Here is a 19,013-nt window from a genome sequence, read left to right on the forward strand (position 1 = left end):
TGGGACTCCCAGTATCTTTCAGCTCTGTCCTGCTCTGGTGCGGACAGTTGGTTCAGGCTTACCTGGCCCTGATGCGTCCCCCAATGGGTTCTTGTTCATCTTTGATTCCAGGGCACTGTGCTTATCTTGCAGGTGGACACGGAGGCTTTGGAAACCTGACAGACAGGTGATTCACCTATTCTGTGGTCTCGTATTTTTGCTTCTTTTCCCTTTGTAGTTAGCACACAGTTTTCTGCCATCACACGCAAGTTAATTCTACCCTTTGTGTCTATAAACACTGTCTCTTCCTCCAATAAACACAGGAACTTGGCAGCAGTTCTTGGAGACAAGAACAGTAGCTGCTGACATAGAAAGGATAATGCCAGCAATGAGGCATTATTTTCTAGAAACTACAACAATCATAGCATGAGTGTCCAGGATGAATACCGGACCAGACACTTCAGCTATTCAAACCCAGTTCTTAGCTTCAGCAAGAAATCTCTCCATAGGAAGTGAGATGAAGTAAAGGGAGTCGTGTAAGTTGCATTTTATTAGACAGAGGTGGATTTGATACGTTATATCTTAATTTTCCATTGTTCTTGTTCAGACATGTGGAGTGTACAGGTTTCCCATTTTTTAGTCAAGAAAGAAAAACACATTGCACATAGCAGCTGCATTCAACAATACAACAAGATACGGATCATTATTCACTTGAAGACTAGAAACGTACCCAGAAAATTTTCAATCATTCAGTATGCTAAAATATAGATAAAAAGAGTTAATTACTGTTTAATGGTAAAATACATTAAAAAAATTCAGGCAAATCTAGAATGAAAACTTGTGACTTTCTTCAGCATGGCACCACTCTATTTTTTCATTATAAATTTGTAAAAGGCACCACACATTAAAACTGTAAAGCAAGGGAGAAAACAAAACCAAGCAACTATCTATGATTTTCTTTCTGTACAAATACATATGTATTTTAAGGCAGGTGTTTTTATGTGCAAAATACAAGTATACAGGTAAAACCAATGTTGGTATCATATATTCTCATACTCCTTTTAGTACGATTAGTGTCCAAATGTACAGTACAATGAAAACACTTTTCTCTAACAGAGCTCAAAATAGAAGGCAGGCTGGAAATATGGCCCTGATAACAATTAGGTTTTAAATCTGAAGAGCTTTTATTTAGACCCCTTAAAACATGTACAAACAGTCATTCTCTTTTTCTTTTTATCTCTTCCTTAAGAAAGGTCCATATCAACTTGTTCACTATATCAGGTTGATCCTGCTGGAGCCAATGACTGGCTTCTGACAAAATAGTTAATCTGAAATGATTTTTAACATAAATCCTTGTAATTTCTGCCATCTCAACTTCCATAAATGCATCTCTTTCTCCCCATAACAGCAGGGTTGGCATGATGACTTCATGGTGCTGCAGAGGTAGGCAGCTTTGAAAATAAAACACACTTAGTTAGGTCTTATTTTAATAAAAAAATCACCAAGACATTTCAGTCAACACAGCTTTTGAAATCAATGCAGTGAATCTCATTGTAAACTTTCTAGGTTCCACGGTATCTTCTACAATACCAAAAAACCACTGTGACTCCAAGTTCTACCAAAATGACCTACTTAAACTTTCAGTAAAAATTAATTATTTTTTCTTAATACAATTATTTAAAATTGAGTATTTTATAAATATTACCTCATACTACAGACGTTATGAAAGATACAAGGATCTAGAATGAAAGACTTTTCAGCATTAACCCATCAGAATTTATTCCAGCACATTTCAAAGATGCTAAAATATTTATCTAAGCTTGAATTACTTACTTTTAGCCACATACAGTGACAGACTAGCTATGACAATTCAAAACAGATTCCATCTGATCGGATACAAATCTTTATTATATTAATGCAAAACCAGGATTGTTTTAAACCAGTAATGTATAAAAAAGATTTCCTGAATAAACTCTTATGATATATGTAAGTACTAGTTTTAAACTTAGCAGTTAGTTAAGAGACTCTGCTCTGTAAAAAGGGAAGACAAAGCAGATGACATGTCTTAGTTTAAAATAAGACAAAGAAATCGAGACTGAAGACATTCTGCCTCTCTACTTACATGAGAAGTCAATAAATGTTAATAAAAGATCACTTTAGATAATAATTTCATTTTGATTGAGGAATTACAAAAATTCTTGAAATGGCCTTTTTTACCAGTGGATTTAAATCTCATTTTGCAAACAACCTGACGTCACCCACTGAACCACATCTTATTCGTAGTACCAATTTAAAAAACTGATAATCTGCTGATCTGATTCAGTGCATTTAGACTAATCTCTTTATCTTTTAATCCAGTATCTTGGATCTCTCACTATTAACATGTGTGTGTTTTCACTACTGTAGAGTTTACTGTTTTGTGCCTTGCAAGATTTGTAGCCTCACTTAAGTAAACTCTATCAGGCTTTTTACAGGCTTTTTTGGTCACTTTTCATTGCCTGTGAACTACACTTTATTTCTGTTCAGTCTGGAATAGAGGAAATGATATCATGCCTGAAATTTCTAGAAATCACCTTTAATAATGATTAATGCACAGATTTCACATTTAGAAAGGGAAGTTCCATTATTGAAGTTTTTGAAAAACACTCAGACATTCATGCAGCATTGTTATACAGCTTCTCTGTAAACAGCGAAGTACTTCTGAACTGTTATAACAGAACTGATCCCATTTCTAAACAAATAGCGTATCAGAAGAAATTCAAGTTCCAGCTTCTTACCTATCTTTCCTAACCCAGCATGATAGAAAAACTTTATGGATTTTTTCTCAAAGTGTTTGTATTTAATGTATAGTGATGGGAATGACCAATGTGCTATGTAGGAAAAGATGTGTTGGTGATGGATGGAAGTAGGTTATTTCAGTCATCTCTTTGGAAATAACATTCCAGAAAAATCAGGCTCTGAAGAATGAAACTCCAAGTGGATAGTAATGCGTTAGAAACCTTTAACATGTAGGTCACCAGTATCAGCTCACTGGGAGTTATGGTGAATACAAGTCATTAGCATCCAAGTGCTGCTTAATGACTTAGATGAGAGAAAGGAAAAATTGCAATCCAGTTTTCACATTTCACAATTCCCATCCCATAAGGTGTGACCATCAGAACTGGTGGCAAGAATTGAATGACTGATCTTTTCTTTCCAGCCCAAAGCCTGCTGCATTGGGGCTGATAGCACATAAACAAGGTTCTCTGAATTCAGTACAGGTGTACTTTCATTAGAAGAATAAAGCAAACAAGGCACAAACAAACACACAAAACACACAGAGGAATTAACAGCTGTGAAGATACTTTCTGACTTATAACTGATACTATGCTTTCTTTTTGAGTCTGAAAAGGCCTGACACAATAGTTTAAACATTCACAACTCTTTCATTTGTCTCATGTCACTCCCAGAGCAATTCAGCTATCACAGACACATCACTGCTGCTGTCAGAGGAGCATCTGGCTAATGTGCACACGCAGTGATGCGAGGTGCTGTGGCCAATGGAACGAGCAGGGCTCGGGGCGCTCACGCCTCTGCAGCATCTCATTAGCCCTGCCCCGAGCAGCTGCAGCGCCAGGGAGCCGCTGGGCAGCCACGCAGCCCCGGCACCCTTGGACATCCCAGCTGATGTCATTGACTGCTCTCTGCATAGCTTTAAATCACTGTACTGTTACCAGCACAGCCATCTCATTTATTCCCCATTGTCAGCCATGCTTGGGGTTAGCTTTCTGCTTTCTTCTTCCAGTTCTGTCTCAGCTTGTACAAGACAGATCAGATCCTAGCTCAGATCCCTGCTTTCCTCACAGTATTTTCCCTGCTGATTGCTCTCCTGATAGTGACAGCATGGATGGCACAGAAAGAACAATAGAAGTGGCAGTAAATTTGGACCATGGAAAATGGAAACGTAATAGACTTCAAATATCTACTGCCTGAGTTTAGGGAAAGAAGGGAATTGTCATTTTAAAGGATATTGGGAAGCTGGTCTTGTGTTAGAGAAGCATGCAGGACATTTATCACTGCTGAAGACTGGAGACAGTAAAGGAAAAACAAGTTCAATGCCACTCTTCTTGATACAGTCCTTCAAGTTAGTGCTATAAGTAGAATACATGCAGAGTTAAGACCTTCTGGCCCTGTTTTTGGTAGATTAAAAATGGGTGTCAGTCTCTAAGGCCAAGCCAACTCCTTTCAGGAAGGTTAAAACCATTAGAAAACTGTTTGAGAAAATAAATATTCATCTTGCAAAAATATTTCCTATTATGATGCTATCTCTGTTTTACTCTATGAAGTGAGTCTGCTAAGACCAATAAAGGAACAAAAAAACCCCAAACCCAAACCAAGTTAGGTTAGTGTTAGTATTAGTGATAAAAAAACCTCTCCCACCTTTCTGAAAAACATGAATAGCTGAAACACAATAAAATTGCGTCAGATACGGTTTTGTAAAGTTACAAGTGAGGGTAACATACTTGGATGCCAGGTCATCTAATAGTATTATGTAACAATAAGCTCTTGATAGATATTATCATAACTTAGTATGAATTGTAATGCAAACAATTAATTGATGTTAATTTTTAAAGTATTATTTAGAGGTGGATTTTTGGGATTGCCACAGGGGCTGTGCATGAGGAAGGGTCTTTGCTTTACTAGATTTTGAAACAAAGATTTTCCTTATGTGCACTCTGCTTGTTCTGCCATTTTGTGTGGACACCTCACAGAACACACCTGGCCTCTCACTGCTGTACCGGGCCTGTGGCCGACCTAGTGAAGCCCATTCCTGGCTTCAGGAACACACCTGGGGTTTTCCCTCTCTGTTTCAGCGGCAGGAGAGGAGCCGCAGTAACACTTTTGAGCTCCAGGGGACTCTCTAGAGTATTTTCCTTCGTTTGGGAATATTATACTGACCTGAAAATAGTTCTGTAATGGTTAATGGGTCCTGTTAATGCTCCAGGTTGTGAAAAGACATAGAGATAAGCTTCAATATCTTCTGCAGTTAATCTGCAGCCTTTCCTTCCAATTCCAGTGGCCTGGCTGGTAAATAAACTTTTCAGAACCTATAAAAGCAAGAAGAAAAAGCTATTATGTCAGATAGCTAGAAAATGTGATTTCTCTCCTTCAACAGGACACATCTTTCTAAAATCAGTTTATGCATATTTATAAATCTATTTATGTTCAAAGTATAATGAATGGTTCAAATGGGTTTTTAGAGAGCTACGTGTAAAGCACAAGGTAAACATCTTGAGTATAACTTATTTCAGAATTATCAAGTATAGAGAAATACCAGTATTACCAAGTTACTGCATCCTCACCTGCCACCTGTGACAGGCAAGGCAAGTGCAGGCACATACTTTTTTTTTTGGGATGGACCCCAGCAGGTGACAGGGCAGGAGGGAGGATGATTCATGACCTCCCAGCTGGCTGTGCCCTGTGTGTGCAGCACCGGGAGCTGTGCATGGGGGCTGTTGGTGTGTAGGAGGGTGTATCCTGCAGCTGCTTTGTCCTCTTCTATCGGCTTGTAATTATATTTAAGGTTATACAAGGTGTTGGCCTCGGCTTCTCAGGCAGAATTAACCACCTGGCTGAATGTGATGCCCGGACTCCCACACTGCCTGCCCTGTGGCAGACGCTGAGAGATAAGAGGATGTCCCACTGCACACAGGAGCTTCAGACAAGGCAGCAGGGATTCCCCAGGCACCAATGATGTCCCACTGGTATGGGCACAAGTAAAACCAGCTGACTCTCTAGGTGGAATGATGCACTGCAGTGCTGGAGGTTAAAAGTCTGTCCCTCAGCACCTCCCAGAAATGCAGAAGTAAGAGTTAATCTCAGAGACTCTTAAGTACTTGTATCCTGCTTTATATAAAGCTTAAGAAGAAAAATCAGGAAGCTCTGTATTTTTTTCAGTAATTATAACTACATCAGAAGGGATCAATGTAGGTGGCAATTCTTCCATTACTCACAGTTACATATATAAACAAGAGCATTCATTTTGCTCACCTTGAAATCATTTAGTGTAAACATGAATTCAGGAAACCATGGCATTTGGAAAAAGAAGTAGTAACCAGATTTAATCAATTGTGATGGATGTCGTAGAATGTATTCTGAAACAAAAATGTCCATGAATTAAAAATGAAAACTGATGGTTCAAACAAAATCACTATTAATATTACTATTTTTTAAACTTAAAGGAATGTTTTAAAAATATTACATTAAAGTATGCTGTGTGACAAAAGATGATTATTGTTTCAGGAGTAAATATATGATGTCGCCATTAGAACACACTTCTTTTACAAATGTTAGTACAAACAGCCAGTAAAACAAAAGTTTGCCAGAGATTAGGTGAGGACAGCAACACTGGAGAGTTTAATTGCATGGTAGGTTTTCACCTAGAGAACTATTTGTGTAGCTAGTCCAAAGCATTTTTTCCCAGATATGGAGTAAAAGGCATAAATAGGTATTTCTCTCATCAATGATGTGATGCACATAAATCTGTAGATGATGATCCACTGACATTCTAAAGACTGCATCACTCCTGTTCATAGAAGTATAGAATTTTTCTAACAGCACCTTCTTGGCAATTTCAAGAACTGTAATCAAGGTTACAGAGTCATTTTTAAAAGATTTTTACAGTCATCTTTAAAGACATAGGAGCATATAGAGCAAAAGAAAATTATATCTATGACAAATTTGCACTGACTCTTTTTTAAAAATTGTAGATCTGTGTCTCCAATGAGTTTCAAGAGCCAACATGGACATTCAAATACCTAACTCCCTCAAAGCAAGCACACAATGTGTGCAGGTGCTAGGAATTCTAGAAATTATCCTTTACAGGTGCAAATTCAGGAATGTAAAACTGCATTCCCAACACAGGATGTATCTCTGAAATATTAATTCTGACAGTGAATAAAAATGAGTTTTAAGCTAACATAAATTGAAGTGTTAGCTATCTTCTAAACTTTCCTATCTTATACATTCTTAAATTGCATTACCCATTATATTTTTCCTGATGGACCATTGTCAGCACTGATCACATTAGTTTTCTGTACTATTTATAAACTCTGTATTTTCTTTCAATCCACAGTAGAATAAATTTGATGTAGGGAGAATTTATCAAGCTACAGAACAGATTTTTTAGTTCAACAAATATACAAACAAATACTATAATAAAATACAATTGTCTTCTCTACAGCCTTGCTCCTGCTCTCAGTGAAAACTCCTGCTTGCTTGTGTGGCGAACACACCTCTCCAAGGGTAAGTGTGGATTAACTACTTGGCAGATGTTCTTCAGTATCTTAGAAAAGCGCCCAAGAACACTGTGAGAACAACAAATGTGGATGGTTCTGATCCCATGGTGGTGTAAGGTCAGATTTACATTCAATTGAAATAAAAATTAAAGCTGCACTGAATATTCTTAGCTATTTCTGGGGAAATGGGGTAACTTTTTAAATGGAGATAGGGTAAAGCCAGCAACTGAAAAAATTAAAAGTAGTGACATAGTACTTTCATTTTCATTACTGAATGTTGATATAATTCCTATGAAATGTTTTGTAATTCTGAGTTGTAGACAAACTCAACTCTATCACACAATAAACTGTGAAACAATTTCTTGTTTCAGCACAGTACTAGTACATTCCTGAGCATCTAGTAAGTAGTCTGGAAAGACTGTCTTCTTCCAATGAATATTGTACCAGATCATAAACTGTCACTTGTCACCTCAATCAGGATTTAATTCTAATGTCTGATTAATATTTATACAAAGGCAGGTTTATGAAGATTTAATAATGCAGTGCAGCCTTTACCAAAGTGTAATACAATATACACCCCTCTTCAGGAATTTTATCCTGATAAAGTGAAACAAAACAGATTCGTATGTATGAAAATTGTTTGTGGACCCTCAAGGATTAAAAAAACATTGGTAACTTTTCTTGCAAGCATTCCACTTCCTACAATAAATCTATTTCCAGAAGTCAAATACTCGATATCTTACTGCTTCGTAAAATACAGTCCAGACAGTGAGAGCCGTAGAGTACTGGCAGCTCATCTACTGAGCATCTAAAGGGGCAGGCTGTTGGTTCTCAAAGTAAACACCATCATAACCAAAATGCAGATACTTTGGGTTAACAAAGGCTACTGTAAAACTTACCTGTAAATACAGAAGGATGAGGGAAATTAACCACAATCAGCTTAGTCACCATTTCAGGGTAACATATGGCCACTAACCAAGCGATCATTCCTCCCCAGTCATGGCCAATCAACACACACTTGTTATATCCTACCACATAAACACAGATACATGCTTTTACTTCAAAGGCATTAGTATCCATAGAAATTATCACATATAATAAAATCATTAGTGGGCTAAATAGCTGGTTCAGGACATTTATTAAGGTAACTTTAATACTGCACTGCTTCCATTACTAATGGTCAGAAAAAATAGGGCACTGTTATAGTTTAAAAATTTACAAATACTTAAAATTATTTAATTGGACTTCATTAAACTTTACCTATACTACCTCCATGTCAACTTAAAGTCACTCAGTATCCAGATGGCCACCCTGGACATCTTGGCCAATGCAGGGTCAGATAGACACTTCAATGTGCAGTCCTTATAACACATGTACACTTACCATGTTTAGGGAGGTTGGAGTTTGAAACTGCAGACAAAAAGACTGAGCAATCTCCTGAGCACCTCCAGAACAAAATTAATCTTAATGAATTTCTCTGAATATCAGAGGTTAAGCACTCAACGCCATCATGATGCAAAAAGTGGGCATTACACTTAATAGCGATATATATATAGCATGTATATACACTCCCATTTATATACTTAGGAGGCCCGTAGCTTTTCTCCATAAACTGTGTTGTTGGCAATTTTTTAAGCTCTGGACATTCACATACTTATTCTTTCATCAATAAAAATGGTATTATTTTAGCAGGAATAGAAGGGGCATGGGCAGGATAGTGACCAAATGTTTTGAAATCTTTACTATTCCTTCTTTAACCACTGCTGGAAAACATACTATAGTGTCATATCATCACCCTCCTCATCGAGGATTGGAATGTTGAGCACACAGACTACAAATGAAACATATAAAAGCCAAGATGTTTAGAATTCTGACATGAGTTTGGACACAGTTGTCAAAGAACCTTATAAACCCTCTTGGATAGAAATCTTTTGGAGCACTTTTGATATAATTGAGTCCTCCAAAAGAATTTAACTTGGGATTAGGACAAACAAAGATAACAAGCCTCTGAAGTGCTTTTTCCAAAAAATTTTAAATCCCTCTGAAATTGAATTATGCTGAGAGCACTTCTCAAGCATAACCATGGCATTACCATGGAGATTAACACAACCAGCAAAGGCTGGAAAGTGTCAACACTGTGTGAGGACTGCCTGCCCAATCTTTTGCCAATACTTAAACACCACAAGTAAAGCAAATCCTAAATTCAGATCTCAGAACGTGAATCACTGCTTTATTATTTCTTCATATGAAATGAAGTAAGTTGTTTTACTATTGCTAGAGTATCCAGGGAATTAAAATGATTCAGAGAATGACAATCTAATCCCTTGCGTTGCTCTTGGTGTGGAAGGGAAATATCCTTCACCAGGGGTTACAATTTATCACCCAAACAGGGACACTTCAAACTGAACTGGAGGGGTGAATTTTGCACTTCAGCTCTAGACCTTTACACTGTATTTGCCACAGAGAGCAGCATGTCCCTCATTCTCCCTTCTGCTCTCACTGTTGTGTAAGACAGAGTGATTTGGCTCTTGAGAACTGACTATTGTGCAGTAGTATTTTCGGAGGGCTTTTTTTTTTTTAAATACAGCAGATGTACTCTCATCATCTCTGTATAGCCCACAATATTTATTATGTCTTCTTTGTGCAAGAAGAATGTCATCTGATATAAATTCTTTCATCTGCAAGTGCTTTAAGACTCTAACTCAGAATATTATGCACTAAGTACAAGTGGTTGGGAAGAAAGACTCCTTAGGTAAAAAGACCATACACTTGTACTGCTGGATTTTACAGCACATATGATTTTTTTAAAAAACTCATGACAGAAAAATCATCTTTACATATTGCTTATACTGACATACAAATTGTAATTAGAAAACAACCCTTTTTAATTTATAATAGTCCACAAATATTAGTGTCCTTAGATTTATAGCTATACACCTCTGTAATACGTATATATTTTTAAAAAACCCAATGCTACATATTTATGGGGTTTTTTTCCTAGAAAATCAAGTCATTTATGAGTCAAGTAGGTTTTTCTTCTACTAACGCACCTAGAGATTCCAAAATATCCTTTATGTCTGCTATCAGGCAATCTAACTTGTAATTTTCTTTGTGAGGAGGAGCATCTGTTTCTCCATAACCTCTCAAATCCAGGGCCACCACTCGATATTCACTTTTAAATTCCCGCAATTGATGGCGCCAAGAATACCTAACAAAGGGGAAAAAAAGTTGAAGTTACAAGGTCAAGCAGTATGATACCAAAAATGTACTCAATGCTTTTGCACCCAAATATTTGAGGGTAAACTAGCATGGCTTTGTTTGCAATTAGATTATTTTTCCTTTCCGTGCTGTGCTGATGACCCTTTGTGGCTGCAGTAGTTTTGTGCTCCCTTCTTGAATTCCCCAATAACAAAGTGCAGCTGCCAGAAGTGGGGCATGGCCAGAGCCAGGGTTTTTCAATTCCTGGAGTCTGGCACAGTCCCTTTGCTGCAAAGGAAGCAGACATAAACCAAACCACTGGGAGGATTATTCTGTTTCATCCTTGGAGCCATAGTAGTATCAAAAAGTAAGGTCTGAAAAGCTTTCTCTTCTCCCTTACTCACAGCCATGTTTTGATGGAGCAGGGACACATGCCCTAAAGCGTGGTTCATTTTTTTACTCTATTCAGAAAAAGAACGTCAGATAATTCATACACTAAATAAACCAAAGAAAGAAATTCAGCTAATAACAAATGATCTTGGTGAAGTTTATAGGATTTATCCTGGGTACACTTTCATCTGTGTCTCTGTACCAGAACTGTTGCTGAGCAAGCTCTCTCAATGTGTGGCTACCAGACAAAGTATTTCTTCCTTGTGTTTCTATGGAAAAGAGTCATAACATTACATACATCAAAAGACATACAAAATCAAGAACTCGGGCAAAGGCCTGGGCTATTCCTCACTCTGTAACAGTATGCAGTGACTAGATGTGTGTTATGAAGCAAAAATAAAAATAAAATGGTGGGTCTTACCCTGCAAGAACTACCTGCCCTTCAGCTGTTATTGAAACCAAATCTATTTCAGAATAGCCAGTACCAAGACAGACACGGCCATATCTTCTTACATTGTAATAGAAAGATACATGAAAAACATGATCCCTCTGTGCTAGGATCTAGCTTTTACTTCTGCTTGTTTCAACAGTTTCACAGAAAGGATATATAACATTTGGATCATTGGTGGTTGTAAGAGTGATGCACAGAATTCTACCTTAATCCAAACAGTGTCTGTATCAGACCATGGGCTCTTCCACTTTACCTTTGTCTCCAGCCTGTTAGGGACTTTGAACTTAAATAATGTTACAGGAACACTCAGTCATACGAATCTGTATTCATATAAACGAAACAGTCAGAACATTTTCATTTCAGTGCCATATAATGCTCAGACAAGGTTTAGCTGCGATCCCCAGGAATGAATTTTTTAAAGGCATTATATAATGACTTGGAAGCTGAATTTGCCATGGTAACTGTTGCAGCTGTTCTATATACTTCAGTAAGAAGAAAGAACCAGGCCCATAAATAAATAAATCAACTATTTTTGTTTTCAGAAAATGTCTACAAGCTATTCTCATCCTCTGTTTTCACAACAGCCCATCAGTCTCCAAATGTCTGACCTATCAAATGGGTAGGTTTTATATTCAAAGAAACCCTTTTACCCCATATGATATGTAACTATTGGGCAACTGCTTTGCAAGCAGAATTTGGAAATGTTATTAATGCCTCCATGTTCATAAGGTTGAATCTTTTTTGAGACTTTCTGATCACATTCTTTCTAAAAGGCAAGTTGTATAAAATGTAGCCGCTCACACACAACTTATAAGTACTCAGCTGCCTCAACACATTATGTCCAATTTAAAGTATTTTATTATTGACCTTCCACAATATATTGGTTTTCAAGTTCTTATGCATCTAAAACACTTATTGGCTCTGGTGCATGATATTCTTTAGTGATCTTTCATCTTCAGACATTCTTTATCACTCTTAGTGGTCTATTGTCTGGTTGTATTTGTCCCATTTATAACCTTGAAACATTTGAAAGCAGAGGATTTGCTAAAATTAAGAACTGGAATTGTGGATCATATCCTTTTTATTTTCCTAGACAAACAATACAGATTTGATGCTGCTTTACATCTCTCTTAAATTGTGGTTATTTTACCTTGTGCTCTCAGAACAATCACTATTCCTGAATGAAAAAGTCTTCACTGATTGAATGAACAACCCAACATGAGAATCGGTAATGTGACTGGTTTACAGACTATTAGCATGTAGTATTATTTTTAAAAACAGCGATAGAAAAACGATGCTATTGGTGGTCCCAGTGACCTATGTAACAGGTTTTTTATTCACCCTTTTGAATGGTCAGACTTTACAATATATTAGCTGTCACTTGTAGCATGACTCGATATTCTAAACTGTAAGAATGACTTTCTGCTTTTTAAAAATAATATACCTGATTTCAGTAGAATATGTATATGAAATGCTAATTTCGCCAATACTCTTCCCCCTGTAGGGGAAATCAGCTGTAGTCTCACTGCCTGACTGTGTTAGAATATGCTTTATGCAAGATATGCATAATGTTTGAATAGAATATGCACTGCCCCATCTGTCCTTTCAATCAAAATTTACAGCTTTAATAATTTTAGATAGTAATTTATTATTAGAACAATGTACTTCTTTAACTTAAACATAAATTTAACTTAACATAAATGTGATTCTGCCCCTTCACCCTGAAGGGTGTTAGTACCTAGGGGAAATTGCTAGGGGAAGAGAACTGACCTCTTTTCTACCTGGATGAGTTCAGCATGGTATGACCTGAGTACAGATTTAAAGATCACAGTTCCAACAGTGGCCTCTAGCCCCTTAGCTGAGTTTGGAAAGGAAAAGGATCATTTACCTTGCTGAATTCCTGGCATTTGTACTTCCCATATTCCCTTACTGTTTTTTCCATGCAGGTTCTGTAAGCCACGCTTCACTAGTTAAACCTGACAATGACAGCCTGAGCAATTTAATTAAATCATTGGACACATGACTGCTTTTCATTGTTATAAACAAACATTTAGGATTGGGTTTGATTCATCATTCATCTCGTGATGAACTAATAATAGAAGCTTTTTCCCAGAGTAGCATTCTGAAATTAGGCTGCACAATAGCCTATAGAACTCACAGTTCTTTCCCTCCCCCAGTTAAAAATTAATGTATAGTATTTTTAATAAATGGAGCAATCCATATTACACTTAACATATAATGGATCCTTAGTTTAACACCCTCTGCTATAATTCATAAGTTTAGCCATATAGTACAAGTTACTATCCACACAGAAAATTTGTTCAAAACTAGCAGTTCCTTCACAAAGTTTGCAGGAAAGGATACATACCTAAGGAAAATGGATTGGCAGTACAAAAAAGATGGTTGGTTTGTATTAGTCTGAAGGAATTTTTTTGTGGATGCTGCAGCTGAAAAAAACATTTCAATGGTTCATTGCCTACTAAAACTTCATGCCATTAGTTAGTGCTCATAAATACATATAAGGGATCACACGGGATATTTAAGCAGAGATGTTCACCCTGGGGTATCATATGCAGCCTCTTTTATAATAGAAAATCGTGAAGGGAGTTTTACCAGAATTCTGGAAAGCCATGAAGCAGCAGCATGAGTGGTTTGCCCCTTTCTCCAGCAGCCACATAGTGGAATCGTAACCCTGAATCCTTAAAAAAAAGAGAAAAAGGAGTGTGTTTTTATTGCTCCATAGAACTGCTATTTCAGGATTTGACAATGATGATGGTTTCAGACCATATTTTAAGAAACAATATATTGCACCTAAAAATATCAGATTATCAGTTTTGAAGCTGAAGCCTTCTGCACTTCTGAGATCAGGTATCTGCTACACACTGGCAATGCTGAGTATCCCACACCCTGGACACCATAGCTTCTTCCAGGAAGGAGCATCTCTACTGCTTGCCAGGCTGTGTGCCTGTGTGCCAGTCCAGCCCTGAGCACACCAACGCTTCTGACAGAGCACTGCCTGGCACAGCCACTGGGAAATGCAGGTTACTGTCAAAGCAAGAACATTGCTTTCACACAGACACCAGTCATGTGCTTTACAGAAAGATTTTAAAAGGCAGTATACTTTAAATGCACTTTCAATCTTTCAGTTAGCTGGTAAGATTATGCAACTATTTAAAACCATCACATTGCATTCTGGCATGATAAAGGACCATGTGGATTCTTAACAACCAAAAGCAATCAAAATTAAGTAACTAGAAAGCAAGTAGTTTTTACTGTTCTAGGTTTCAGACTCACTTCAGAAAATTAAGCTTCAATGTTATAATCTTCTTTCTGCCTTGTCAATAGTCACTTTTTCTGATTCATCTTTTAAGAAAATGGGTCTTATGAGAATTACAAGCAGACAAGTTACTTACTGCAGAAGCTGAACACTGAAATGCTATTGAATTGAATGGATGTACACAAGCTTACACTGACTCAAGGTCAAATCCAGTAGAATTTAAATAAACTGTGATTATGACCTAGACGTTTTACTGAATTCTGCACAAGTGGATACAGAAGTTGGGAGTTAGCTCAAAAAATACTGTTTAGAAGTCATGTGAAAGAAACTGCAGGAAGGAGGGTTGTACAGCTCCTACAAAGCCTGCACTGTCTCTGCTATTTCAAAAAAAGAAAGAAAAAACCCATGCCTTTGCTGCACATCAAGAGCTAATACCAGGGCAAGGATCACAAAAGCGTACAAAAAAGGTTTTCTTGCCAAAGATGTTTCAAATGCTCTGAGATAACTTGATACTCGTAAGTCACTAACTAGCTACAAAACCATTAACTTACATTCTGATTCTTGAAAGGGCTCTGAAGAGAGAACTATTTGGATTTTTTTATACTTGCTCGGCATGTAATAGGGACTTTGCTCAGTTTTGCCCCTAATCACACTGTATTTCACCTCTGGGATTCCAACGAACTTGAAGTCCCTAGAGGTAAAAGTAAATTCCTAGTAAATTTTGGGGCTATTACCTCATCTGTATAATTCTCCAGATCCCTCTGCCTTTGATCCTTTTATATTTTAAAATGTAGAATTTTCTCAGTCTCCTTCCACAGTTTCTCATTTGGTGAGTAGGGGGTAAGCCCTCCTCCATGTTGCTTCTTTCAGTCAGTGTCCTCTTGGGACCTCCCCTTTACTCATGAAAATTCAATCGTCATTTGTACAGCAGCAGTTTAAATATCACATGGCCCAAACTAAGCCCATCCTCGACTTTTTCAGTTGCTGCTGTTCCCTTTTATCCACCCCCCAGAACAGACATAGGATGTTGCCACCTTTTCTAACACTGACTGTTTGCTTTATTGAAATCTGAATGGATTTGTAGGATGTATCTGTTTGGAAAGTAATCCATTAGCCTGCTGTTATCCAACAGCAAGAGTTTCTTATTTCCTGAAATGAGTGATCGACTGTGATATTGACAGCGATTCGATTTGCCCCCAAATGCTCTTCTATTACTGTCATACCCCTCTCACTTCCCCAGCAGCCTGTTCATTTACTGCTTCGTGCTACAGGAAAAAAGAACATGTCATATGAGTGAAAAAGCCCACACATGCCTCCTAATGATGTTAGCAAAAGAAAACAAGCAAATCATGACAAACTGAGGCTCAGTAATTTATATTAGTACTGCCTGGCATGAAACCATCTGCACAGAACCCTGGGAACAGATATCTTTGTGCTTATTTTATGAAAAATAGCACTTGACATTACTTGCTGTGCATTCTCTGCTCACCTATAACTGCAAAAGAAACCTAGCTAATACAACTTCATTTAGAGCATTTGGTAAAGGAGTAAATCACAGGTAGAGACCTGAGACAAGTACAGAAATTGTTTGGTGGCTTAAACTGAACAACCTGAGGTCAGCAATTAGCTTCTTACTCTACGTTTTCTCTCAAACAGTGATGCACGAAACGAGCTCCCGGGTGCAACTGGGCAAACAGTAAATACCAGAGAGAGCAGAGGCGGTGCAGGGAGCGGTGGATTGCGGGAGACCCGGGGCCGACGAACCCCTCAACACCCACCCAGGGCTCCGCACCCGGGCCGGCCGGGCGCCGCGTCCTCCCGGCCTGAGGCCCCGCAGCCGGGCTGGGCACGGCACCGCTTCCCGGGCAGTGCGGGCAGGCGCTGGATGCGCGCAGCTGTGCGAGCACGCACGGCAGGACAGGCAGGGCTGACATGCACAGCGCAGCCCACGCACAGCACAGCTGGGCAGGCAGGGGTGCTCTGCACAGCGCACCCCGTACAGCAGGGCAGGCAGGGGTGCCCTGCACAGCGCAGCCCACGCAGCCGGGCAGCCAGGGGTGCCATGCACAGCGAAGCCCACGCAGCAGGGCAGCCGGGCAGGGGTGCCATGCACAGCGCACCCCGCACAGCAGGGCAGGGGTTCCATGCACAGCGCACCCCGCATAGCAGAGCAGGCGGGCAGGGGTGCCCTGCACAGCACACCCCGCACAGCAGGGCAGGCGGGCAGGGGTGCCATGCACAGCGCGGGGGTGGCTGCCTGCGCGCCCAGCAGGGCCCGCTCTCCACGCCCGCGCCCTCACCTTGATGCGGACGTAGCAGTGGGTGCCCAGGGAGGGGTCGTTGAGGCAGGAGGGGGGGTTCTCCCGCACCACCCAGCGGAAGGTCTCGCCCGGCCGCCGGCCGATGCTCCAGAGCAGCCGCAGCCCGGCGATGCAGGCGCACACTCCGCAGTAGCTGTAAACCAGTGCCCAGAAGAGCAGCGCCCGGGCGGCCACCATCACCCGGCGGGCGGGCGGAGGGCACGCAGCTCCTGGTCTCGCCATCGGGCCCCGCCGTCGCCGTCCCCGCCGGCCGGGAGGGGCTCGGAGCGCCGCCGCCGCCAGGAGCCGCCCGAGTGGAGGCACCGGGAGCGGCGGCGGCGGCGCGCCCGCCCCGCGGCCCTCGCCCCGCGCCGCCGCCGGGCACAGCGCCGGGCACAGCGCCGGCCGCCCGCCCCGCACGGCCCGGGCTCGCCGGGCCCCGGGCGGCGCCTCGGGGGCGGTGGCGCTGCGGCCGGAGTCGCGCCCGCTTGCGCAGGGCTCGGCCAAGGAGGGGCTGTGCTCCCCAGATATTTGGCGGTGAAAAAGGGAGAAGACGTCCCTGCGGCGGCGGGATGTGGCTGTGCCACCTTGCGCGCTCCGGCAGAGCCGCCAGACACATCGGAACGCGCTCGGAATGTCACTGGGAGCAGCGCGCCCACCACCGTGCTTGCCCCAGGCCCCGGCAGCGATCGCGCTGCACACTCCGAGCGCGCCCTTGAGCGCCCTTACCTTATTGCCGTGCTAGAGATGGATAGCGATAGACACGGGCCGTGTGCTTGCACCGTAGTGTTTTTCGAGACTACATTCTTTCACTGCGCCTTCACCATTACCCATTTAGAGGTGATTTTGTAAACGTATTACAATTTTAGTTATTATATGCTATTACTAATGAATATTTCTTAAAAAGATATCAATATAATTGCCTAAACATAACTTATTCTGTATTGATATCTCAACTCCTGAGGGCTGACAGAGGCTGAACAATCCCCTGCCTGCTCATTAGTAAATCACTACAAGAATACACTAAGGGGTCAACGTCTCATACAAGGCCACAGATGCCAGGGTAAGAAAAAAGGCTCGAGTCTGTCTCCTATTAACCTACTGATATGCAGGGTAAAGGGTAATTTAAAACTAGAATGGTTCACATAATCCAAAACTGTACATAAAAGTGCAACTATATGAAGAAATTGATTTTACAGGTTATAAAAGTGCAGGTTATAAGAAATTACAGTTTATTTGGTCTAGAAGATAACAAAATGTGGACATGGTATTTGCTGACTACCAGAAAAGTATAATTGAGCTTGCATGTCAAATCCTGATCTAACTCACAGCATGGCCTGCTTACCTTTACTCCTAATCCTTTGCTTCTCAGACTAGAGGATACTTTTGGAGACCACATGAGAGTCACAGCTAATATGTAGGTTTACATGCAGCTTCTTGCCATTTGAAGAGAGCAGAGTTGTTAAATTTTACTTGAATTTAATGAAAAACAGAATTTGTTCTTGGTCCAGATGAGTGTGTAGGATTAAAACTTAACTTCCAAGAAATAATTTTGCTCTGTCCAGCAGTGCAAGTAGAAGCTGGTACAAAGACAGCATCCATCTGTTAACTCTAAGATGTGTAATTCAATGAGCTAGTTTTTTAAAAAAAAATTGGATAAGCATGTATGCAGACAGAATATATACAAATTTTTCACTATGCATGGAACGTAGCTTGTAGATGACTTTTGTCTGTAATATACCAAATGCTTTCTCCTACTTGTTTTAAATTCAGACTTACAAATATAGACACTGGTGTTGAATCCTAGGCCCATTGAAGGCAGAGACAGAATTAATGCTGGTTTCAACAAGTTCAAAATTTTTCTTTTTTAGAAAATCAAGTAAAATGAACTAAAGCAGCAGAAAGGAATGTTATAAAGAACGGCCTGTTACTGCATTTTCATAAATTCATGAATTAAAAAGTTTAAACAAGTTCCAAAACCCTAATCTGAATTTATTTTCTATTACTAAAGATAACATCTTTAAGTAGCTGTAAAAAGCTGCCAAGCTTCCTGTTATCAATAACACAAATGAAATACCAGCAACCTACACCAGCTGCCAACGCTGAATAACACTGTTCATGATCCCTGCTCATTGTCTGAA

General features: G+C 40.0%; 1 protein-coding gene across 2 annotated transcripts; it reads right to left on the minus strand.

Moving 5' to 3' along the window:
- Positions 1-511: 511 nt before the first annotated feature.
- Positions 512-17,175, minus strand: EPHX4 (epoxide hydrolase 4). Of its 2 annotated transcripts, none has more exons than XM_048313110.1 (7): positions 16,873-17,171; positions 13,909-13,994; positions 10,307-10,464; positions 8,156-8,284; positions 6,010-6,113; positions 4,918-5,066; positions 512-1,430 (listed from the first exon to the last, which is right to left on the minus strand). In XM_048313110.1, exons 1-7 carry the CDS (start codon positions 17,113-17,115, stop codon positions 1,196-1,198), a joined length of 1,104 nt encoding a protein of 367 aa, XP_048169067.1. In that variant the 5' UTR covers positions 17,116-17,171; the 3' UTR covers positions 512-1,195. The 2 variants fall into 2 exon arrangements, with proteins under 2 accessions (XP_048169067.1, XP_048169068.1); XM_048313111.1 differs by lacking the exon at positions 512-1,430 and adding an exon at positions 1,437-4,109 and having other exon boundaries at positions 16,873-17,175.
- Between the last annotated feature and the right edge of the window lie 1,838 nt (positions 17,176-19,013).

This window comes from Corvus hawaiiensis, chromosome 9 (genome assembly GCF_020740725.1).
Source record: "Corvus hawaiiensis isolate bCorHaw1 chromosome 9, bCorHaw1.pri.cur, whole genome shotgun sequence".
Classification (NCBI taxonomy): Eukaryota; Metazoa; Chordata; class Aves; order Passeriformes; family Corvidae; genus Corvus; species Corvus hawaiiensis.